This window comes from Tasmannia lanceolata, unplaced genomic scaffold (genome assembly GCF_043159265.1).
Source record: "Tasmannia lanceolata isolate RefF3 unplaced genomic scaffold, GAP_Taslan_0.1 ptg000037l, whole genome shotgun sequence".
NCBI lineage: Eukaryota > Viridiplantae > Streptophyta > Magnoliopsida > Canellales > Winteraceae > Tasmannia > Tasmannia lanceolata.
Window position 1 is genome coordinate 23,351,191 of NW_027518714.1, and position 26,315 is coordinate 23,377,505.

A 26,315-nucleotide genomic window follows, 5' to 3' on the forward strand; every position below is an offset into this window, starting at 1 on the left:
CCACGCAATGGCAAGTGCTAGAAGGAGGAGGAATAGAATTGTATCTCTTAATGTGAATGGCGATTCGATGTCGAGTAAGGAGGTCATTTCAGCAGCTATCATTGATTTCTATACTTCTTTGTACTCGTCTGAGCACTCTTCTCGACCCATCCCAGAGGAGGTGGAGTTCAATTGCTTGAGTCTAGAGGAAAGTGCTAAGTTGGAATGTCCGTTTGAAGAGGAGGAATTTGAAAAAACTTTGTTCTCTTTGGCAAAAGACAAGGCCCCTGGGCCAGATGGTTTCTGTCTAGCTTTCTTTCAGGCTTATTGGTCTTTTGTCAAGACAGATATTCTAAGATTTTTTAAAGAGTTCTTTGAAGGTTTGTCGTTGAACAGGGGCACAAGTGCGTCATTTATTGTTTTGATCTGAAAGGTAGAGGGAGCTTCAAGGGTGTCCGAGTTTCAGCCTATTAGTTTGGTGGGTTGCTTGTACAAAGTTTTAGCTAAAGTATTGGCGGATCGACGCAAAGTAGCACTTCCTTTTCTGATCTCTGATAGCCACAGTGCTTTCATTAGCAAGAGACAAATTTTGGATTGCTCTCTCATTGCGAATGAAGTCATTGATTCTTATTTGGAACACTTCTGGTTTCTTTTCAGTTAAGTCTTTCTACTCTCACTTTGTTCCATCATTTGAAGTTGCTCTGTCAGCCAAAGTGTGGAAATTCCATTGTCCTCCTCGGGTTAGTTTATTTGGATGGGCGGTGTGTAGTGGTCGTATTCAAACTATTGACTTATTACGTAAAAGGGGTATGATATTAATGGATCATTGTCCTCTTTGTTTGCAGGATGGGGAATCTATAGACCATTTGTTTATCCATTGCAAGGTAGCGAAAAAGATTTGGGGTTACATTTTATTGGGGTCTGGTATTTGCTGGGTGTTCCCTAAATCCATCTGAAGTAATAAAGAGTTGGGATTTTGTTCCTTGGAAAAGAAAAGGGAAGGTCTTATGGAAAATTTGTCTATTGGCTTCGTGGTGGATTATCTGGAAAGAAAGGAACAATAGGGTATTTGTTGGTGGTGCTAAATCTCCCTATTGGCTGTATGTTAGAATCATTGGCTTATCTATTATGTGGGCTAGAAATCTTCCTTTGTTTAGATTTGTATCGGCTTTTGATCTATGGGAAGGTTGGCAGACAGTTTGCTTCGAAGCGGAAAGAAGGGCTCCTGTTATTCAGCACTGGGTAGCTCCTCCTCTTGGTTTCCTCAAACTCAATTTTGATGGGTCATGTTTTGGTAACCCGGGTCCGGCGAGTATTGGAGGCTTATGCAGAGATGCCTTCGGCGCGATTGTGTGGGCCTTTTCGGGTCCAATTGGCATCTCTGATTCGACCTAGGCAGAAGTCAGAGCGGCATTTATTGGTATCATGCATTTAGATAGAGAGCAGTTTGACTCAAGGAAGCAGGATTCTTCCCTGGGAGCCTTCGATTTCCGTTCGATTCCCGTTTCGATTCCCGCTCTGGCAACCTTGAGTAGGATTTTTCCCTGGGAGCCTTCGATTCCCGCTTTCAATTCCCGTTTCGACTCCCGCTTTCGATTCCCGCTCTGGCAACCTTGGTTTGACTCTGTAATAGTTGAAGGAAACTCTTCCAATGTCGTTAGTTGGTTGTCCGGGGTGACGGCCCCTCCTTGGCGGTTCGTTAGTTTTTTTGAGGAGATCGAAGATAAGATTTCCGGTTCCTCAATTGTTTTTAGACATGTAAGGAGAACGGCTAATGGTGAAGTTGATTCCCTAGCAAGATCCGGAGTGTCTAGATTGGATTTGGAGTGGTTTGACTTTCTTCCGCCGTGAGCTTTTGTGCTTCTATTTTTTTTCTTTTCTTTCCTTTCTCTTGTAAATATTGTGGGTCGTCTTGGCTCCTGTATTAATACAATTTTTACCATTTCAAAAAAAAAAAAAAGATTTTTACATTCCCTACCATTAAAAAAAAAAAAAGTTTTTTACATTCCCGTCTTCAAAGAAATTTTTTGATGGGTTATTTGTTTTAGTTTTTATTAGTTTTACCTATTATGATTAGTTTCATACTCATGCTCGTAGAAATTATCTGCAAGTCACCCATATACAACCCTAGAATCTGTTTGAAAATTCAGCGTGCGAGCATGATGAGACAAATAAACATGCTATTGAAAAATTTCCAATAATTCATAATCTTTCCAATAATTCGTAATCTCTATAGGTCTGAGATCTTGACACTAAAATCTGATAATGGATGACACAAATACATGAAAAAATAGTTGATTACATTTCTATTCACCTGAAGCAAACATGACAGTCTCTAAACTCCTTCAACGCAGATTGTGACAAGGCATGTTACCGGTGGTGTTGGTTCCATGCATGTTAATATATCTTCATGAAATTAGGGTCATTCCATTGAGTGGATCACTTCCCTTATCATGGAATTGGTTCTTCATTTTACATTGGAATGTAGCTCTTTGAGTGTGAATATTCTGGAGCTTGTTATTATAGTTTTGCAGCATCATGTTTTTATTCTCATTCTATGAGGTGGCGAGGGTGGGAATTTGTAATATTTTTGAAATTTTGATCCTTTGTTTTTCCCCCCTTTTACTTGTTATCCAGGTTGCTTAAAGGTCGCAGCTTTCCTGGTAAAGTTTTACTAACCCGAAAATCAGAGCCCTCATACGAATTTGGTTTACCTGAGCGTCCTCTAGATAGTGAAAGGAGTCACTCTGAAGATGATCTTGGACGAGGTGAACTCATGGACAGTCCTCCTGAGGTAATTTTGATACAACATGTCCATGTTGATTGTTTTTTTCTATGGGTAATGTTGTTGATTGTTTCTGGAATTACTTATGTTGGATCAATATATTAAGGAAATTTACTGAAGTGTTTCAATTTAAACAATTTTTTTTTTCTACAGGGAGAAGTTCCAAATGCTACAAGAACAATAAGCTCTGGAGAGGCTCATAAGTTAAAATCATCGACTACAAACAGTGAGAATAAATCTGGGGATGTGCAGAAATCAATGTCTGGGGCAAGAGCTACAGATTCTGCAAGAGTTACAAAGTTCACAAAGGAGCTCTCTGGACCAGCTGTCATATTAGGTACATTTTCTTCGTATCTAATTGTTTTCTTTGTATTCGTACTTGGGAAATGGAAGACCCTTAGCTACCGTAAGAATATAATATTTTCCTGCTTTGAGTTTATATTGGCCTTTCTTTTTTCAAATATAGAATTTTGGGTCTCGGGGTATGAATATAATAATTTCCTGCTTTGAGTTTATATTGGCCATTTATCATTCAATTATAGAATTTTGGGTCCCAGACTTTGTTATTTATGGAATATAATATTGGCCACATTTCATGCGTTCTTAGGTATATAATATTTTCCTGCTTTGAGTTTATATTGCCATTTATCATACCTTGGGATGCCTCTTGGGGTGGGTATTCCTAAGAAAGCTCATTAAGACCCAACGATGTCATATTGACAAGCAATTTAGCCACCATTGGAATAAAAAAAACTTCTCTTTCGGAGGAGGTAGGTTTATCTTAATAAAGGCTGCTCTCACAGATTTGCCGGTTTACTTACATGTCCTTGTTTAAGATTCATAGAGGGGTGGGTAATAGGATTGGAAATCTTCAAAAATATTTTCTTTGGGAAGAGAGGCATGGGAAGAAAATAAACCTTTGCTAAATTGGGGAGGGAGGGAGGGAGGGGCAGGGGGATGAAACATTTGGTGATTTTTGGGAGACAGTGTGCAAGCCCAAATCATGGTTCTAAATTTCCATCGAAACCGACATGAAATGACCGAAATGTTTCTGTTTCCATCCCCACTAAAATGAAATCTCAGTGGATTCTTCCACTTCATTATTTGGGTTGAAATTTCGAAATTTCAACCGAAATTCGACTGAAATGGTTAAAATGACAAAAAAGTGGAAAGATGTTCCAATTTCCAGCGTATAAAACTATTTTTCTCAAAACCATTAAAAAACTATTTTTCTCAAAAGCAAAAACAAATAATTCATGCCCTAATTTTTTGTAAATTGAAAAAACCCAGCAAATCAAAGAAACACGTTTTTTTCGTACTTTTCCATATAAATTTTCTGGAAAACCCTAAATGTTTGGATTTTTTTCTAGAAAACCTGTCTTTTGAAAACCTTAAAATGTTTGGATTTTTTTTCCTTCAAACATGTTTTTTATTTGTTTTTATTAGGCCATATTTTTCAGTTTGAAACTTTTTTTGTTTTTACTATGGCCCAGTTTTAAACTTTGGATTTGTTGCATTTATAGAAGAATTATTCTTCGGATGTAAATGATGCAAATGGTATTTCTAATCAAGGTTTTAAATTTCGGTTTTGGGGATAATTTCGGTCCTCACTGAAACCGAAATTTTCGGCCTAAATTTTGAAATTTCGGGCGAAATCCACTAAATAAAAAAAATAATATTTTATTCCATAAAAAATTTTGGCTGAAATTTTGGGAAAGTATTATTTAACGGAATTTTTTTTTCTGGGGTGAAATTCCTTAAATTTCGGTAGAAATTTTATACCGTTTCAGGCATAGCCGATTTCGGTTTCGTCCTCGACCGAAATCCAAAATTTCGGATTTCGGTCGAAATTTAAAACCTTGGTTCTAATACCAATTGAAAAGGTATAACAACATTTAAGTTTTTTTAATCTTTGTCAATATGCTTTATAGGCCCATTCTAGTTGTATCGAAGCCGGGCCCACTTTTAATTTAGATGCGAATAGTCATGCGAATTTCAAATTTAAAAACCTATGCATCATACAAATGATGAGCGCCTGACTAAGAATAGAAAGGGGAAATGACTAAAATAAAGAATGATATTTGTTAGGCATCATCATTAGACTGCACAACAAAGTAACCGTATCTTATGCATGGGATGTCAGATCTGCATGAGACCAATACCACCTTGGAGGGATGACTGGTCACTGTACTTTCTTATACTTCATTACATTGTACTTCTTTATTTACTTTACTGTTCCAGACTTTTGTGACAACGCATGTCACTAAGTGTTCGATATGATCAAGCCATTATAGAAAGCCACGCATGTCACTAGGTGTTTGATATGATCAAGCCATTATAGATGGCTTTCGTGATTTTGTGATGGTTTCTAAGTATGTATTTTTGCTTATTCTAGCATCCCTCGAATTTTTTTTTGAATGATCGCCAATTTTATTAAAAAGGAGACCGAGATGGTCAAGATACAAAAGATAAGAAAAACATTAGAGACAAATACATGATGACCTATAAGAAAGCACGGTGGAAGAGAGTCAAAGAGGGCCAAAGATTCTTTTGACACCCCCAATTTTACCAAGCTATCGGCCACCTCGTTTGCCGATCGTTGGACATGCTTGAAGGATAGATCTAAAGACTTAATGCAATCTGAAATCTCATCAAAGTATCTATCAAATCTCCAACGATTCCTTTGGGACCCTATAAGCCACTTAATGACATTTAAGGAATCCCCTTCAACCACCACATTGTCCACCCCTTTTGATACCTTTGAGAGACAATTTGCTTCTTTCCCACTCTCATACATACTTCATTCCATCCTTCCCGAAGGTTGTACGCTAAAACAAAACTAAAGGATGGGAGAGATTTCACCCATGAGATAGTGAGGGCTATCACTTTAATGAATAGAAAAGCGGGGCCCCTCGCATAACCCTTAAATCAGTGTTTAAAAATGCGGATGCGACGCGGAATGCGGCCGAAGAAATTCCTAGTCGACTCAGCACGACGCGACTGAGTACTCGGTTGACACGGCTGAGTACTCCGTTGATGCGGTCATAACTCGGGAGAGTCAATGGAGTTTTTATTGACTACGTGGGGCAAAACGCGGAACGCGGATGCGGCATAACGCGGAACGCGACCAAGGTAAAAGGGAGTCGACTCAGGGGAGTTGACGCGTACGCGAGGGAGTTTTAAAAGTATGGCCTCGCATTTCTTTCCTTCCATAGTACGCAAATCGTGGCTAGGAAGGAGACATTCTAAAATTTTTTCCCTTTTTCCTTCCAAGGGACCAACGACCAATGGATCCCGAAACGATTAAGCAACTTACCCCATACCGCCCTAGCCACTTTATAATGATGAAGAAGATGGTTAGCTGATTCTCATGTCTCAATGCATATTGTGCAGTGATCTACAATTAGCATCTTCTTTTTCTCATGAAGTCCATTGTTTGGATCCTCCCAAGACAAGCTGCCAATCCAAAAACACCGACCCTTGGAGGGGCTTGGATTGTCCACACTTTGGCGATTCTTGTAGATGCAGGGCATACAACTAGTTGTAGATAAAAATATTTTACAGTGAAGTCTCCCGATGAGTTCTAGACCCAAACCCTTTTATCCTCCTCATCTTGCTTCATATAACCTTCTTCAAGGACTTCTAACAACCTGTCTATGGGAGTGATTTTACAAGATTTCCACCGAAATTTCTAATTGAAACCGAAATGTTTTCGTTTCCGTGCAAAACCGAAACCAAAATTTAAAACCTTGTTCAAGTGTGACCAAAACCGAAACCGAAACCAAAATTTAAAACCTTGTCTAAGTGTGATCTCGACCTTGGGAACTTGTGGATTGGGAATTCTTCCCTTCTAGGCAAGTGGTTGGGGCACTTGGGAGAGGAGAGGGACTATCTTTGTAGAGCGATTATCTTTTCAACATATGGGAAGGCTGCGAGGGGAAAGAGATTGTTAGCGGTCGAGACGTGGGGATTTGGAGGTTTAAGCATGCTATTTCATAAATAATTCATGCCCTAATTTGCTGTAAAATTGAATAAACCCTGCAAATCAAAGAAACACGTTTTTTTTTCATACTGTTCCATATAAGCCATCAAAAAAAATATTTTCTATTTCATACTACCATGTATTGTTCATGTCGTTTTCTTCTTATGAAGAGCGACATGGTAAATTCACATCATGTTCTTCTTCTAATGCACACTTCACAATTTTATAGTTTCTTTGAAATTTTCTAATATGTTTGACAGATGATTCTTAGACTTCCATTTAGTAGATAGAGTCATATAGGTTTTTCTGTGGGTTGACAATGATTCTTGTGATATATGATATTTCATTTCCACAATAAGGTTTATGAATTTGGGCTCATCAATTTTTTTTGTTTCTTGGTCTCATTAGTTTTCACATTTATCTTTTCCTGTTTGATGTGAAGTATTATAAGCAATATAACACCTGTGGGAACTATTTAGGCAGGGGCTTTCTTTTCACTCCAAACTTCTAATATTGTATCCTGTTGGCTTTCTGATCCTGCTCATGCTTTGAAAATTTTCATCTTGTAGAGACATTGCGTCAGTTAGCTTGGAGTGGCGTACCATCATATATGCGTCCAAATGTATGGAGGCTTCTTTTGGTAGGTCCAGTTCTTAACAACTAGACAATGATCTTCAGACAGCTAGTTGACTAGGAGACTTGCAATCAAATTGTTCTTTCTTGTGTGACTTGCTTGTGTTAAAATGTGATGGATAAGAGATAAAATATTTCTAGTGAGGATCAGACATAGTTATGGTCTTTCTTGTTTTATTCTTCTTCTTCATCATCTTCATCATCACCACCACCACCACCACCACCTTCATGCTATTGTTATTATTTGTTTATGTTAACATATGCCTGTGATATTATTTTGTAAGAAATGGGTTATTAACATTAATATGGGTTGGGACTGTTTTTTTTGTTTTGTTTTTGAATGTGGTATGGTATGGGACTGTTAGGCACTTGGATCTTACATTTTTGGGACTTTGGCAGAGTGAGCAATGACATGAGTTTCTGTGGATTTAATCATAAAATTATGGGCTTCAAACTTTCAATATGGGCTATTAACAACCTAATCATCAATGAGTTCTGGATCAAATTTGTCTTGAGAAAAGACAGGAATTCAAGGTGTATTGTCTGTGTGGGGGGGGGGGGGGGGGTCCACAGTATAGCTTAATGCTCAAGTTCAATTTCATGGGAAGCGCTTTCTTTAAATAACCTGATGGAAATTCATAGCTTAGTGAGGGCTGTTCCTCAGCCTGATGGGAAAAAACAATGACCAAGCAAACAGCTCCCCTTGAAACATGAAATCCCTAAAAAGCCATTATCATTATTTTTTTTATCGGCAAGCTGGGATCGAACCTGAGACCTCAAGGTTGAAAAGCCATTTTTTGTGATTAATGAAAGCCATTATCATTAATCACAAAAAATATCTCTAAATTTCAAAATCATTTGCTCTGCTGCCCTTTTTAAAGTTATTAATGTGGCAGGAAAAAATGATCCCTAAGCTAACAGTCCTGGTTAAACCAATAAATCACAAAATTGTTGTCATTATTTACCAGAAAACCACAAACCTTTCAAAACTAATTATCAAAATTTAAAATACTTTTTTGGCATTGTCTTTCTCTATAGACTTAAAAAGCATTTTCACTGAGGATTATTGAAAGTAAGGTTGTTAACAGCCTGTGATGAAGTCAAAGCCCCCTAAAGTCACAGCTGTAAATGTTAGAGGATATCGTTCAATTTGTGCGGTTTATGCATCATATTAGGATTAATCTTTCCATTACATATGTGAGGTTTCAGGTTTTTCAATTCTTTTTATCTTTTCACAGTTTTAATTTATCTAACTCTCTCTCTCTCTCTCTATATATATATATATATAAGTCTTTGATTAATCAATAGACATGCCGATGTGCATAGATTCATGGGCTTGAGTATACATCCGCAGAGTGGTGGATAGGCTTTTAGGCAATGGAAATGCCTCGTTTTTTTACTAGCTCACGGCCTCGGACTCAACTGTAGTACTTAGACTAGCCAAGTATGAAGATAGTTTTATATTGTTTCTGTTACCCATCTTACATTACATAGTACATAAGTGAATGTAAAGTTTGAATTCTGATCAGGAGAACAAAATTGGTGCAAATATTCACAGAGGACCTCAACTTTCAGCCTTTTCTTGCAGATCATTGTGTTGAACTATGGGTGGATGACTCCTGATGCTGTTATGTAACTTGTGAATTGTAATTCCAGCCCTCCTGCCTTTCTACTGCAGTTAAGATGAATCTTAAAAAACTAGGAAAAATATCTCATGTTAATGAAGCTAGGGTTCCTTGTTCGTATTGCTCTATAGTTCCTACTTTTTGTCTATACAAAGTAGAATATACATCAAGTGGTTAAGTATATTTAATCTCTCTATTGGAAACAGAGGCTTTAGATGGTATAGGGACATAATCATTAATCACTAATAAATGTCAGGTGAGGAAATAGATAGTCAGGCTATCACGAATTTTCCTTGGCTTACAAACCTCTCTCCCTGTTTGATCCCCCCATCCTTTTTAATGTGATTCACCCCTTAACTGCATTTTTCCTGACTGATGGAAGTATGTGATTCTTCCGGGTAGCATTCTTCCGAGATGCTACCTTGGGAATTGGAGACCCCTATTTTCGGGGATCCAATCCTACCTCCTCTTCCCCACCGTCCTTGGAATGAGACCTATTCTTAAATCCCTTGATCCCTTCCCTTTCAAGTTCTTGGAAGGCTTGGTGTTGGAGTATATTTTCTTTGCAGTGTCATTCACTGCATGGTCAACTAACCTTTCAATTGCAGAATCTGCCGCTAGTCCTGTACTCCCATCCTCTGGACATAGCCAAGGTTTCAGCTCCTCCATGAATTGGAAAAGCTTGTCCTCCTCTTACATACTCTTAATATGTCGCATTAGTACAGAAAACTACTTCACATACTCTCTAATCATCTCTATGTGTTGGTGATGTCTTTGATTCTTTTGAGCAATGAACTCTACATTCCCAGGCAAGAACTGGGCCTTCAGCTCCCTCTTCAGGCCCTCCCAAGTATCAATTGCACACCGCTCTACCTGTATATTCTCAAAGCGAGTTTTCTGCCACAGCTTTGACCTCCTCCTTGAGGCGTGTGACATGAAAATATTGTTCCATGTCGAATAGTAAGTTCTGTAGTTCCTTGGCATCACGGGTGACCCCAAAGTGTTGAGGTTTGGCACCTGAACCCTACCAGTATGTTCCTCACCATTACCACATGTGACATTGCCAAAATGATCTTCATTAGTAAATCGTCTGCCCAGTGAGGATATGGATTTGGCCCTATATGGCTTCCACGAAGCCCGTAGTCTCATTGCTAAGGGTCTCAAATAATTCAACTCGATCGTATTACTGATGCGTCACCACATCCACCATCTCCTCAAGGTTAGCAAGCTGCTCCTTCGCGGTCACTACGTGCGATGTTCCACACACAATTTTTGCCATCCTCTGACATGAGTGGTCACTTCTTGGATGTGGGAACTTCGACTCTGATATCAAACTGTCACGAGCCTTCAATCTACCAACGAGGTTTGTGCTACACTTGCCATTGTCCCCCGACAATGCAATTCAACCAATCAAGGTTGGAAGTCTTAAACCTACAAAGCAAGCACAAAATGGAAGCTAAATTCATGAGCACACAAGACAGCAAATGGATATAGGCAATAGAGAGGAAAGCAAACGATCTTTATTGCTGAAATTAGTCAATGTACAATTTACAACGCAACAAGGCTATAGACTTCCTAGTGGGAGCTGGTCATCTGTTGATTAGAATGGAGTCCCTGCTAAGATGTGCACTAGTAAGCACCACTCGATGGCCAAGCAAGCTGATAGGTGAATAGGGGGAGGCATGTTCCTAGCTTAGACTGTAGTGCACAATGTTCTGAAAATCGGAATCGTATCGTAAATCGTGAGAGGGTCGAATCGTAAATCGTAAGATTTTTTCAGATTTATATATAAAAATAAAAAAATTAATAAAAAATAGGAAAAATGGCAAATAAGAATAAAAAGAGTAATTATGATTTTTTCATTCAAAACCATTAAAATAAATAACATGAAATGCTTGATAATCACTTAACCGATTGTCATAAGTAAAATTAATTAACAATTCATTACCAAAGTGACAAATCCATTCATTCTCTCTATAATGATCTCAAAAACAACTTTAAAGTCTCACACATCAACCCCAAAATGAAACATATCATGATTGGATAAAATATAGATCGTGGATGTCATCGATCTCATTCGCATCCTCATCATCATCTTCTTCATCGGCATCGGTAGTTCCTCCCTCAACATTAACACCCTCATCTCCATCATCTGTGTCGGGAGCAGATCCAAATTCTTCTTCTTCATCTTGCAATTGGCGCTTGTCCTTCCTTTTGTTGAGGTTTCTAACGCCTGTTACATTTACAAGAATGAATATCAATAAATCATGTCATTATTACTAAGAAAAGAAATTACAAATAGCTTACGTCTTTTCTTTTGTTGAGGCGCTTGGCTGGAGCTAACGCCCGTCTCATCTCCTGCAGCTTCTTCCACAAAACATTCACCCATATCCAGCCAAGTCGTGTCTTCTGGAAGCACAGGTCCATCTTTTTCCATTATCCACTCATCGTCCGAGTCCATGTCGGATAACGAAATAGGATCAAATCCTTTTTTATCCCTCCTCTTTGAATTGTGAACTCGAAGTTGAATATTGTATTTGACAAATACAAGTGCATTCAACCTCTTTTGTTCAAGTCGGTTTATTCTTTTTGAATGTATCTAAAATAAAAAAAAGTTAGTAATAAAAATTAAAGGGATACAAATAAAAAGATATGAATAAAAAAAGTAGACTTACTAATATTTACCTGCTCAAATGTGCTCCAGTTGCGCTCGCAACCGCTAGCACTACACGTCAGGCTTTCAATTCGAATTGCAAATGTTTGCAACTCGGGACATTCATCTCCAAAGGTGTCCCACCAGAAACCTACTTTTCCAAAAAATAATAATGATAATTTCTAAATACATAAGATAAGAATCAATTAAAAATTTTAGTTAAAGAATTTACTTGGTAGCTGTTCTTTTCTCATTAACTTTGCCATTTCCCTTCCAAAGAGACCCTCTGCTTTCTTGAACTTATCAATTTGGTTACCAATTAACACCCTCTTTTGAACTTGGAACCATTCTTTCTAAGCAATCCAATAGCCCCACCTTAATTTCAATGTCCACGTCATTGAGATCTCATACCGAAATCGTGGATTTAAAAAGTAACCCGCTGCGTGCAAGGGCCTATGAAGTTGCCTGTCCCAACGTTCATCAATGATATTCCAAATTTGCTCATATTTCTTCTTTATGTGGCCCAAATTCTTTGCAATGGCCTCTTTGGCTCGATCCATAGCCTCATAAATGTACCCCATGGCAGGCCTCTCATCTGAATCCACTAAGCCTAGGATTTTCACCAAAGGGGATGTGCATTTCAAACAATAATACACACTAGGCCAAAATGTAGAATCGCTCAACACAATTCCATGTATCTTGATCCCATCGGCTTTTTTAGAATATGGGCTTTTTTGCCATTCATCCGAGGCAAAAATCTGCATCAAACCCGCTTTTCTCTCTCTTAGACTCTTCAATGTCAGGAAGCGCGTTGCAAAACGTGTCACAGCTGGCCTTGTCAATTCCCCTTTCATATGTTTACGCATTAGATGCAAAACCCAACTATGATTGTAAATGCACACTGTGATCATCCTGGCCTTTGCGATGGTTTCTGCATGGGTTGCTAATTTTCCAATGTCTTCAAGCATCAAATCTATGCAATGAGCGGCATAAGGAGACCAAAATAATTTTTTCCTCTTCTCCGTCAACAACTCTCCTGCTCTCACATATACAGCCGTACTATCCGTGATAACTTGGACTACATTTTCCTCTCCCACTTCTTCCACAACCGAGTCAAGTAGAGCAAACAAGTTATCTGCATTTTTTGAGATATCAGAAGTATCTATTGATCTAAAAAAAACTGTCCCCTTTGGACTATTAACCAAGAAATTAGTAATGGATCTACTCACTCCATTCGTCCAACCATCTGACATAAGTGTGTAACCCGTCTTCTTCCATTCTTTCTTATATTCTTCCATCATAGACTCTATGTTCTCCACTTCTCATTTGATGAATGTATTCCTCATCTCATGGTAGCTTGGGACTTTTAATCCATGTCCAAAATGGCTTATGGATTCAACCATGCGTCAAAAAAGGGCATTTAACAAGGTTAAAAGACAATGCATTCGAGTAAAAGAACCTTGCTATGTTTTGGCAAACTTTCTCCCTATCCCCCTTTTTCCAAATTTGATTGATAGTTGTTTGCTTGTCGGTTTTTTTGTCCCCCATCACACCACAAAATCATCCTTCATCTTCCCTCTAGCAACATGTGCATCATCTATTTCTTCCCTATCTTGATAATAGAAGTCCGGCCGCCCCACATCATACTTTGCATCATCTCTTTTCTCCTTCTCTTCTTCATTTTCCTTCAATAGTAACTTAAATTTATCAACAACGTCATTTGGATTTTGTGTACAAGCAGCTACATTCTGTTTTGTACGTCCCAAATGATGCTTCATTCTAAATACACCTCCAGAACAATAATTGCATCGTAATCTTGTCTTTTTATTGGGAACGACCGTCGTACAATGCTCCCATGTCACATCCACTTCTTTAGCTATAACCATCTTTCTTTATACTACACTTCAAACTTCTCAAACCAATGGCTGAAATGAAAATCATATTACAAAAGAAATGATGATACATGGCACATTAAAATTTAAAATACATGAATGGAGTGAAGCACTAAAATACAAGTTAAGGCTTTGTTGGTGTTGGATTTTAAAATACAAGTTAAGGCTCTGGTTGTGTTGGATTTTGAGAACAGATTGTGACTTCATAGCATATTATTTGACCCAAATTTAAGAGTAAATTTGGCTCTAATAATCAGTTTTGGACTTGAAATCAGTTATCAAAATCCTAAAAAAACAGAGCCGGATTACAGCTCAAGAATTATTTACAGGGACTATTAATTTAAGCTCAGCCATCCCTATTAGACTGAAAATACTAGACTGAAAATTAAGGGTCTATTTGTTTTGGATTTTGAGAACCATTTGTGAATCCAAAACAGATTATTCGACCCTAAATTTGAGTCTAAAAATCAGTCTTGGACTCGAAATCAGTTCTCAATATCCAAAACAAACAGAGCCTAAGGGGGAAAAAAAGAAAAAAAATTGAATATTAGACGGAAAATTAAGGGTCTGTTTGTTTTGGATTTTGAGAACCATTTGTGAATCCAAAACAGATTATTCGACCCTAAATTTGGGTCTAAAAATCAGTCTTGGACTCGAAATCAGTTCTCAATATCCAAAACAAACATAGCCTAAGGGGAAAAAAAGGAATAATTTGAATATTTGACTCAAAACTAAGGGTCTGTTTGTTTTGGATTTTGAGAACTATTTGTGAATCCAAAACAGATTATTCGACCCTAAATTTGGGTCTAAAAATCAATCTTGGACTCGAAATCAGTTCTCAATATCCAAAACAAACAGAGCCTAAGGGGAAAAAAGGAAAAAAAAATTGAATATTTGACTCAAAACTAAGGGTCTGTTTGTTTAGGATTTTGAGAACCATTTGTGAATCCAAAACAGGGCCTTAGAAGCATTTGTGGATTTTCAGAACTGATTGTGATTGGAGTCCAATCGGTTCTTAAAATCGAAAACAAACAGGGCAGAGGAAAGAAAAAATAAAAAAGAAAAAAGAAAAAAAGCAGAGGAAGAATGAGATGAGAAAAAACTGAAAAAAAAGAAGCTTACCTCTTCTTCTTCTTCTTCTTCTTCTTCTTGGAAGGTGAGCAAACGATGTTGAATGTGGAGAGATCGAACCCTAAAGAGGGGTTTTTGCTCTGTAAACCCTAAACGACAGAAGAAAGAGAGGGGTTTTTCTCTCTCGTGTAAACCCATCAAGAAAGACACAGAGAATAGGGGGAAAAAGCACGATTTGGGGCTTTTTAGTTTAGTTGTGGGGCCCACTTCTTTGCAAATGCTTCAATTAAATGAATCGTACGATTCAAGAAGAAAACGATTCAGGGCCACGATTTGAATCGTTAACTACGATTTGAATCGTAAATCGTACGATTTTAATAACATTGGTAGTGCACACTAAAGGTGCTACGATTAAATGCTATTTCTTTGCCCGAGGTCCCTCACTTCACTAACCTTTGAGAGGTTTAGGTTACATTAGTTCTATAAAAGGAGAAGCAGTGGTTAAAGAGCTGAAAATGCGTTGTTTGAGTCGTTCCGTTATATACAAGTTATTGGCCATAGGCCATGCGAACGGTGCTTGAAAATATGGCCCTATAACCCTAGTCGAGGGTTTCTGTCATTGGATTGGATTTCATCTAATTTAATAGTGGTTTATGATTGTTGGAATAGTGGTTAAAACTGTGTAATTAGTGGTTGAAAGGGTATCAATAGTAGTTGCAACACTATTAATAGTGGTTAATGTGTGTAAGGAGTTGTTCAAACTCTTCCCACACTTGTTAATGTTTGTTCAAATGAACAACATTTCAAGGGGAACAAATTCTACTTCAAATTCTGTCCGGATTACATTGTAACAAAGTGATTCGTTTAGAATGTCAGTTACATTTCCTAATTATGATGCACTTGATATATATGAGAAGAAAACAGTGAACTTTACATTAAAAAACATAGATAAGTAGTTTAATTACATAAAATAATGAACCACATGTTCTTTAATTACAAATAGCCCAAGGTTGGTAAAGTCTTATACATTCATATGCCCATACACACCCTCTAAGAATTCATTGAGTAGAGTTCTTCTCATAGCAGTAGTATCACCCTGCCAGAAGTCCAAAGCTCCATCTCTACTGAGGCAATCCATTTCCGTAATAACAAATAGCCCATAGTCAAACCTGCAAGAAGGTAAGATTAGACGAAGTTAGAATTGACCGAATTTCATAGTTATAGTGACCAATGCAAATTTGGTTACATCACCCATTTTTTTGAAAGGGCCGATGAGTAGGTTCAACCACTTGAAATATATCTACATTTTGAATGGGCCAATGAGTAGGTTCAATAAGTACATAGGATGCTTGAAGATGTCTACTCTCTTGAATGTAACGAGGTGGTGCAAAACCCGGTGTTCGCGGGTGATTCAAGAGAATTTTTTTCCTCTTGGGTGTTCAAGAAGTAACCAAGTCGCGTTTTGGATTTTACTTGAATTTAACCTTAAAGATAACTCAACAATGAGATTAAATTCTGCCATGAACATGCGTTGCACAAATTGATCACACCAAATAAAATAGCAAATATATAAAAGTAGTGTAAGGTATGATCACAATATATAATAAAGGAAATGTCAGATCTAGGGCCCAACAAACTACCTATAACGATCAAACAATCTCATGAATAAAACAGGTGCATGGATGTGTGACCAAAAGGGTTTTTTTTTAATGACGTAGGGTACCAAAAGGGTAATGGTGAATCAAATAAAGGCTAATAGGGTTGGAAATAACAATCTGAACCGCTCAAGATAACCGCAGTCGCACCAATAGGTCGAGGCCTAGGGAAGCTATGAAGGGAATACGATTGTGCGCAGCCCTTGAACTATAGGGCAGCCTCTCAATAGAAAAAATGACTATAGGCATCAAAAGATGGGAAAAGTTGGTGAGGAAGGTTGTAACCATTAACCAACAAGGTTATCAACCGGGCAAGGAGAAAGTAGGAGGAAGTCACCAAGGAATATGGAAGTGGAGGCTAGGGGCTGTTAGTTGTGCACAATAGACCGACGGACGACAATCCTAGGGACTATTTGAGCGACTCAAGGGATAGAAAAGAAGGTAGGGGAGAAAAGGGAAGGTGAGGAGTCGAAGAAAAGGTGAAGGGATAGGATGGAGATAAGAGAGAGCAATAGGTAGGAGAGTTAGCCCTGTTTCCCCCTTCATGTACTGGCACAAGGAGAAAACCAAGAGGTACAAAATAAATAGAGAAGAAAAGAAAGGAGAACTATGCGGGAAGTAAGACAAGATAAGAGAGAGATATAAGGGGATGAGATGAGAAAGGGAATAAGGGAAATGAAGAGAAGTAGAAAGGGGAGATGTGTGTGTGTGTGTGTGTGTGTGTGTGTGTGTGTGTGTGTGTGTGTGTGTGTGTGTGTGTCGTGTTTTCTCTACCTTGCACTTCAAGGGGGAGGAGGGCTTCACATGATTTTCGTCCCCATGTGGCCTCCCTTTTATTACTTATTTTAAGAGATGAGGTGTTCCTCCTTTCTTGCCCAGTAGGATCTTTTCACTTAAGTTTAATAAGGGTCAATGAGATCATTTCACTTAAGTCATTAGGTACTGACTTAAATGCCTATACTTGCAATAAAAGGGAATACTAACTAGTTATGGGCATTATGGTCAAGTCATGAAAAGAAGCATGAAATATGGTGTAAGGTGTAGTGTGCCCTAGATGATGTGGACAACCCCCATATCTAGGCTCCAAAATAACAATATAATGAAATATAAAGTCCTAGGTATATAAAAAAAAGACTAAATAAATAAAAAGTCTGGTGGCCGGATCACTACACATGGAGGGGCGGATAAATTGGCGAGGGAGGGGGTGTCTAAGGAAGGTCTAGCCCTATACGATCATCTGCCTCCTTGAGAAGTTCTTTTAGCTTCTTTTATCCTTTTGTATATTCTTTATACTTCTCTGCTTTGGCCTCGGCCTCTTCAGGTTTCCCGTTTTATTTTAATGATATTTTCCGCCATTCAATAAAAAAGGGCCAGATCACAACACGAGGACACTCCATTTTCTTCAAAAAGATGTCGTTGTAGGCATGCATGTCAGACAGTATTCAACATGGCATTTGAACGAGACCTTTATTTAATTTTTCTGTTATTTTCTTGTATAGTGTAGTCTGTTTTTCTTGATATGTTTTATAAAAATTCTATACACGATGAACTAATGCTTATGCACTTGTATGCTTTCTCAATATTTTTATGTCGATAAATGTGCCATCTTGTCTGGCTTACTAGGGTTTCTACTGCTGACACTTTGCTCTGTTTGACACTGACATATTTATCCTTCTCCAAGTTACATATGGACATGGGGTGTTAAACATGGTGACTTTGGAAATCTTGATCCATAAACACGCCTCTACTGTTATATGCTAATGATGCATGATATATTATTCTATAAATATTACTTCATTAAAACATGGCATGTAAAAGAAGATGCATAGATAGGTAAAAAATTTACTAAATAAATATTTTATGTATAATTTCCCATTTGGAAAAAAGGATAAATCAAATCTTATCCTTAATAACCATGTTAATGAGTGTCCACCATGCATATTCTGCATGTCATTTTTTTTCTAAAAATTGGAGTAACTTTGTAAGATTGGATAAATATAAATGCTTTAAAAGTTTGGGCTATCCCAAAAAAAAAAGTTTGAGCTATGAGACACTCTAATATGAGAAGCATATGTGAAGCCTAGTCTGGGTTCACGCACTGGATTTTGGGATGATGTAGACCCTTCATTTTTAGGCCATATTGTGAAGATGACATGATTAGCTATTGTACTTTTTGGATGATCCCAACTCTCCAATCAATGGCTTGGAAATGGGTGGTTTGAAGACAGTAATGGCCCACATTCAAGTTATTTGATTGGATGATTAGAAATGTTTGAACAGAGATTTTCACATGATGCTGTGTACAAGTCTCAGGACCATGGATGATGGATTTGGATCATGTTTACATCATGTTTGTGGGCCCAGGTCAAGCTTTTCATTTGCTTATGATATTAAGAGATTCTCACTGTATAAGTCCCCTATAATAGTACACAAATAATGCCAACTAAATGAAAAAAATTGATAATTTAAACTCCCCCCTGATAGACCTTTTGAATGTGTCCAACATGCATATTTTGCATCCGAATTAGTTCTGAAATGAAATTTATTTTGCATAGGATAATTGAGGACTGACAAAGAATAATAACAAGATATAATGCTGAACTATATGAGGAATCACTATCCTTTCCTATACTGAAATTGGTATGAATATTACCCTTTCTAGAAATTTAATTTTTTCTGGATATTGATATGTAAAGGACTTCGCTGTAGTTATAAATGTGTTGGGAAATAAATCTGGAACAATAATTTTACTGAATTATTTTTATTACTCTGTTAATTATCTTTTTTTTTTTTTGAATGATTACTCCGTTAATTACCTTATTCTTTCTTTTATTATATTTGATAGATAACATCTTTATAATGGCATAAGAGATGGCAATTTTTTTTTTATAGCAAGAAGATGTAATTATATAGGGTCAAATCTTGTCCAATAAACGGATTTGGTCTAACCAATCCTTCATTAACAAGACTATTTGTTAATTTTGGACTTGTTTTCCTTTCAATTCATCTTTTTATGAAAAAAATATAGCTATATAGATGCCTTTATTTGGTCTTAAACTCTTAGTGCCATTCATAAGTGCTCTTGTTTTATGTGCCATTACATCATTATTGATACATATTATTTGACTCCTTGTAAATGGCCCTCAAGAATCATCCTTTATGCTTACAATTTTTCGTTTTTTCTTTAATTTGCAGTTATCTAGTATTGAACATTTTGCTGCTTGTTTGAATTTTAAATATGAGCTGACGACAGGGATATGCACCACCTAATTCAGATAGAAGGGAGGGTGTTCTGAAGAGGAAACGACTCGAGTACATTGAATGTGTTTCTCAATATTATGATATTCCTGATACTGAACGTTCAGATGATGAGATCAACATGCTCCGTCAGGTGATTGAAAGAGATGAATGAGTACATATAAACTCTTTCCAATGATGCATCAAACTATTTTCTTACTTGTGATTTGTGAACCATATGCTGGCTTTGTTTTATTTTTGGTGCTTAGATTGCTGTCGATTGTCCAAGGACTGTTCCTGATGTCACTTTCTTTCAGCAAGTGGAAATTCAGAAATCTTTGGAGCGTATTCTTTATACATGGTTAGGTCTCATTATTTTTATATTGCTTTAATTTAAGAGATGATAACATATGTGCAAGAATTCAGGCTTCAATCTCAGATTCCTTCTAAGTGTACTTCATGAAATTTCACTGTTATTTATTAGTGAAAAGCATAGTAATGGGGCCATAATTTATCCCGCGCATTACTTGGGCTATCGATCGAATCAATTTATCTATTGGGGAATTGGATGTCATGGGAGGTCATTCTGAACTTGGTTGATCGAAGTCAAGTGGTGTCAAATTTCTCAGATGATCCATATTTTGCTGTAAATCCCTAAAGTAGTAACTCGTGAATGCTAATATTGACTAAAAGTACACTTATCCTAAATTCTTGTGCTGCATGTCATGATTTTTATCCATGGATTGTTCAGGAATAGACTTTATCCTCAATTTATGTGGATAGAGAACCAGCTTTCAGCTAGAATACAAATCCTTGATTCTGAGGATAAGCTTATTTGAGGACGTATCGATATGTACGCCTATTTATGTTTGTATATGTGTATATATGCATATATACATAAATTATTCACTTACACATGTAAATATGAGATATTATATGGTGTTGACACGCACTTGCATGTATTTTTTCAGAAGTACAGCCGGGCCCACATGGTATGATGGTCCAAACCCTCTGATTTGAAGAGGTTTATGAAATGTACCATCCCTCAACAGATTGGACGGTTAGGATCATTCTATGGGGATGATTTTCTAGGCACCACATATTTAAGTTGGGACCCAACAAATGAAGGGCCCCTACTTAAATAGGCCGTGCTCCAAAAATCATCTACATAGGATGATCCTAACCCTCTGATTTGAAGATTTTTCTGTAATGTGCCATCCCTCGGCAGATCTGTGGGTTATGAATCATTCTGTGGATGATTTCCTAGGCACCACATATGTGCAAGTACGTGCGGACACGATATAAAAAATTATATAATACTCCCAGAAATCATGCACACACATACACATATATAGGGATTTGCTAGCGTCCATGGCAGAAGGCATTTCACGGATGGTCTGTTGCATGTCAGAGCAGCCACCTCATGAAAAAAGACAAAATTTGCTGAAAAGTGAGCCCATGTGGCTGCTCTGACATGCAACAGGCCATCCGCGAAATGCCTTCTGCGATGGTGAGTAGCAGATTTGTCGACAAACAGTGTCTGTCCATTTTCCCCTCCACTTTTGGATGGGTTAGGTTGATCCTATGGACCTGATTTTTGGTACACCCTACCCATGTAAAGTCCTTCCAAATGATTGCTTTCGATCACCCCAAAAAATGTGGGACCATTTTTTTGTGGCACTCTAGCTCATATAAGTTATATGAGCTCAAGCTCACAAACAGTTTTCCCTGTGTGTGTGTGTGTGTGTGTGTGTGTGTGTGTGTGTGTGTGTGTGTGTGTCATATGGGATTGGCTAGCCATTTTCAAAAAAATAAAATAAAAATGGGATTGGCAAGAACCCTCGCAGAAGGCATTTCGTGAGCTGGCTGTTGCATGAGAGAGCAGACAGTGACACATAGGCTCACTTTTCAACAGATTTTATCTTATTCATTTAATTCATCTTAGATGGCTGCTCTCACATGCAACAGCTGGGGCCTGCGGAATGCCTTCTGCAATGGTCCCTAGCAAATCCCATGCTATATGTGTGTGTTTGTGTGTGATTGTGTGTGTGTGTGTGTGTGTGTGTGTGTGAGAGAGAGAGAGAGAGAGAGAGAGAGAGAGAGAGAGAGAGAGAGAGAGAGAGAGAGAGAGAGAGAGAGAGAGAGAGAGCAGCCACCTCATGAATGAAGACAAAATGCCTTCTGCAATGGACCCTAGCAAATCCCATATGTGTGTGTGTGTGTTCATTCATCCACGTGCATATATGCACACGCATGTGCTCATGCTCACAAATATAAGGAAGTTATCCTGCTGCACTGAGCCCAACATTTTGATGCTCTCCAACGCGTTGACATGATGCATTAGGGGCACACTTCTGACACACTGACATGTTAGAGATGGACTCACTGATTTCATCAACCGTGCCAGCATGTTGGAGTGTGTCAACATGGTTGTCTTGTCGGAATGGCTAACAGAAGGCAAACAAATTCCAGAATGGAGTTATCAGGGAACAGAGCAATCCTGGACATGGTATTAGCCAAGACAACCCTATGTTGCACTGAAACAGGCACTTTGGATCATAAATTGTTTATTTCTACTTTTTTTTCCACCCAGTTATTGCTACTTTTGGTGTCCTGCATCTCCAGTTAAAGTTGCCACCAATCTATGAATTAATCTGTGCAACAAGATCTAATCACATCCACCCTAGTCCTTTTATTCACTCCTTGTCATTTTTTTTGAATGGTTCACTCCTTTTAATTTTATTAGCGATAAATTATAATTGCCATCAAATGGTACCCCTGCATTGGAGTTTGGATCTATTTCCATCATCTGTGTGATTATTTGCAATTGAGCTGGATCCTGAATTTCCATCTTCCATCACTCATTGCTCATTCTGGTAGTCCCAGTGATATATGCAGCCAATACTTAACATTGACTTTCTTTTATCCTTCAACACAGAAATCAATGAATTGGCATTTTCACTTCTATCCATTACTTAGCAGTGATGACTTAGTTCTTAGAAAATCCGTGCCACTTTGCTTCATCATTTTGCAGCTATGTTTGGTCATGTACTTGTACTGTTCAGGAAGCTCATGGAAGATACCACTTGGAAACCTAAGCAAAACAGATGTAAATGTTGTAAGCCAATTACTTTTGAAACAAACTTCTTATGAATACAAGACACAGGTGCTCGAGTGAAATGTATGAAAGATCAACTTGAACTCTCAGAACTTCCTGACTTAAATTGTTAAATTGGTTTTGCTAGAACCCAAGCCCCAAGTATTGATCAAATGTTGTAACTGGTCACAATGATTTCTTTGAAGGGTTCTTCATGATCCTTGTAATGTATATCAGGAAATAATCATCATCACATCATTTTTAAATGTTCTTTGTTCAATCAATTGAATGTCTAGTTATTTTTGTTCATGTAATCACACATTCACATTTTTGTTATTGTCAGGGCCATTCGTCATCCAGCAAGTGGATATGTTCAGGGAATAAATGATCTTGTCACACCATTTTTAATTGTTTTCTTATCGGAATACCTGGAAGGAAACATGGAGACTTGGTTGGTTTCAGATCTATCTCCATCAAATATTTGTAATATAGAAGCTGATTGCTATTGGTGTCTGTCTAAATTGCTTGACGGTATGCAAGATCATTACACATTTGCTCAACCAGGAATTCAGCGCCTTGTTTTCAAACTCAAGGAGGTGGTTCGACGGATAGATGGTATTCTTTTTCTTCGATTTCATTCTTTCTCGTCACCTTACACTAGTGAGATTCTATGAACCAAAGTTTGTTTAACTGTTCTTGCTGGGCTATTGCTCTCAATCAAAGTTCAAGAAGCTTTATCTATATTTGGGAGTTGCTATTTTGATTTCTAAGTTCAATCCAGCTGTGTTGATGAAAATCTTGCTGATTTCGTAGAAAACCCGATGAGCTCAGATGCTTCTTTTTTAAATTATATTTTGGACTCTGCACTTGGAACTCAACCAAGCTGAGTTTACTTGGTTGCGTTCCAGTTCAATCTGTGAGTTCTGAAGTATTGTGCTAAGCTGCTACAATTCTCGGAGGTGTTTCCAATGTCACATCTCTAATTGTATTAGTGCTTTTAGAATTTGCATAATGAGCACTCAGCATCTTTAATAACTCTTTCTTATCACTAAAGAAATGATTTAGTATATGTCAGAAGGCAATGAATCAAAGGAACTGGGTTGATAACTGATAATGATCTTGACTACCAAGGAATCAACTCCTAAGATAACCCAAACCTCCTTTCACCCCAATAAATATGAAAACACCTTCCATCTTTTTTTTTTTCCGAAACTAAAACACCTTCCATCTCTTCCTTTGGAGGGCTATTATTTTGAGTTTCTGCAGAAGGGAAATTTCTTCACTCCGAATTTTTTTTTTGAATGATGTCACTTCGACAATGCTATTAGGAGACTTTTGGTATTAAAATGATTTCTTAGAGAAACGTGTGACCCTTTAAGTTATGCTATTTCATTCATCACATCTTATTATCACTTTCCTCTAATAGTTAGTAATGCTGTTTCTGACAATGTTACTTTGGACTTGTACAAGAACCCGTTTCAAGACACATGGAGGAGCAAGGGCTGGAGTTTCTTCAGTTTGCTTTCCGCTGGTTCAACTGTCTTCTGATACGTGAGGTTTGTTTCCACTATACTATTGGTTATTCTCATGTTTTGTAATTCCTCTTAAAAGTATCTAATTTGAGACTTAATATTTTTATAGATACCTTTCCACCTGGTTACACGTTTGTGGGATACCTATCTCGCGGAAGGAGATGCATTGCCAGATTTTCTGGTGTACATATTTGCCAGCTTTCTTTTAACGGTAACCTCATAGTTCTTTTACTTCTATTCTCTTGATTCTTCTTCATTAATTGTAAGAATAATGGTAAAAATACATCCAATGCAGGCTGTTCGATTTATGTAGTTTTCGTATTTGTTCTTTACGAGAATTGGTTTATACTTATGTTAACATGAAAATAGAACCGCTTTGAGATTTTAACTGACAGTCAATTGTACAGTTAGTTGGCATGCTTTTATTTAGAAGAGAGGTGAGGGAAGGATGTGCAAATGAAATGTGAACAGAGGTTTTATTACAATCTGATTTGCATTTGCATCTTGGTTGTGTATTCTGTAGCAAAATTGAGACTAATCAATTGACTAGTGACATTTTTCCTGTGCGATTGTATCATGTTTCTTGGTTAACATGAGCAAGGTTTAAAATTTCGGTTTCGGTATGGGTTTCGGACCCTGAAATTTCGAAATTTTGACTGAAATTTCGGTCGAAATCTGATACAAAACCCAAAACCAATATTTTATTCAATATTAAATTTCGGCCTAAAATTACCGAAATTTCGGTGAAATATTAAATTAATATAAAAAAAAAGAGATTTTTTGGGTCAAATTTCGGAAAACCGAAATTTCGACCGAAATAAAATACCGTTTCGGTTTTTATCGACTTCGGTGTCAGTCTCCACCGAAATCCAAAATTTCGGACCGAAATTTCGGATTTCGGTCGAAATTTAAAACCATGGACATGAGTAGTTCTCTGGTATGTCATCTTCCTTGAAAGTATTAGGGGAAATTTATTGTTATTATGTCAACTACCATGCATCCTTTAATTTGCATGCTTACTCATTTATCAAAATCTTTTAAGTAAAATCTGCTTAGCTGTGGGTGGGTGAAAGTTTTTGGAGTTACCCATGCTACAATAATACTTGCCATTTTATACCTTAGTAGCTATATAATTTCTTGTTTGACTCAGATGGGTCTCCTAATGTTCCTTTCTTCTTTAGCTTTTAAAATGCTATCATCTTTGTCCAGTGGTCAGACAAACTCCAAAAGCTCGAATTCCAGGAGATGGTCATGTTCCTTCAACATCTTCCAACACATAACTGGACTCACCAGGAGCTGGAGATGGTTCTTTCAAGGGCATACATGTGGCACACCATGTTTGAAAGTTCTCCAAGCCACTTAGCAAATTAGAGAAATTCGTTATTTTACCTCAGTAATCTATTTTTGCTTTCCTCTCCTTGGATGTGGATTTATTCTCTTCTGTTTGTTTTCTTCTCTTGTGTATTCTTGCTTGTATTTGTATGTTTCAAATGTTTCCTTGTATACACTTCAGGAATGCAAGAGTTTGAGAGAGTAACACCATTTTTTTTTCTTACCTAACTTGCTTGTTTATAGAGAGAACCTTCAATAATCTCTATTATCCAATCTTGATCTATTTCTGTAATTCAGACTGCTGTGTGTTTTAGCAACTTGACTGAGGCGTTGGTGATTCTGTTAACCTCTGTTTCCAAAAAGCCCCCCCCTGGACAGATCCACTGTAGTGGTTGATCACCACTGGATGGGTGAGCTTATACCCTGTTAGAATGTATTAGATAAGATCTAGAAAGATCGACTGTTGGATCACATCATAGTGGTAGGTTTGGTAGTTATTATAGTTATGTGTTTTGAATATCAAACACAAGTGGTTCCCATGAAATACACGTGTTTGAAATTTTGAAAAATATGACCCAATGTCTTATGGGTGCCTATGCACTGTATTTATAGAGAAATTTTACAAGTAGTTCCTGTGAAATGCGCGAAAAATATGAACTTAGCTGCTTATAACTAGTGTTTGAAATTCAAAACACGAGTTTTTTATATGATGAAAGGCCTTACAGTCCATTATTTTTCAAAAAGTACCGTACGTCCCACACTATAGGATGATCCAAACCGTCCATTAGACGGGCCACAATCTAAATAGACGGTTTGGATCATCCTAGTGTGGGCCGTCGTCC

At 37.5% G+C, this 26,315-nt stretch overlaps 1 protein-coding gene across 1 annotated transcript in view; it reads left to right on the top strand.

The window, feature by feature from the left end:
• LOC143861996 (Ypt/Rab-GAP domain of gyp1p superfamily protein) overlaps positions 1-25,769 on the top strand; it is a 35,796-nt gene extending 10,027 nt beyond the window's left edge. Inside the window, exons 2-10 of the mRNA XM_077372986.1 lie at positions 2,617-2,773; positions 2,918-3,101; positions 7,316-7,386; positions 19,529-19,666; positions 19,782-19,873; positions 22,953-23,224; positions 24,080-24,165; positions 24,251-24,352; positions 25,351-25,769. Coding sequence (XP_077229101.1) covers positions 2,617-2,773; positions 2,918-3,101; positions 7,316-7,386; positions 19,529-19,666; positions 19,782-19,873; positions 22,953-23,224; positions 24,080-24,165; positions 24,251-24,352; positions 25,351-25,512 — 1,264 coding nt within the window. The 3' untranslated portion in view covers positions 25,513-25,769. The remainder of the gene's footprint in view (positions 1-2,616; positions 2,774-2,917; positions 3,102-7,315; positions 7,387-19,528; positions 19,667-19,781; positions 19,874-22,952; positions 23,225-24,079; positions 24,166-24,250; positions 24,353-25,350) is intronic.
• Positions 25,770-26,315: the final 546 nt, after the last annotated feature.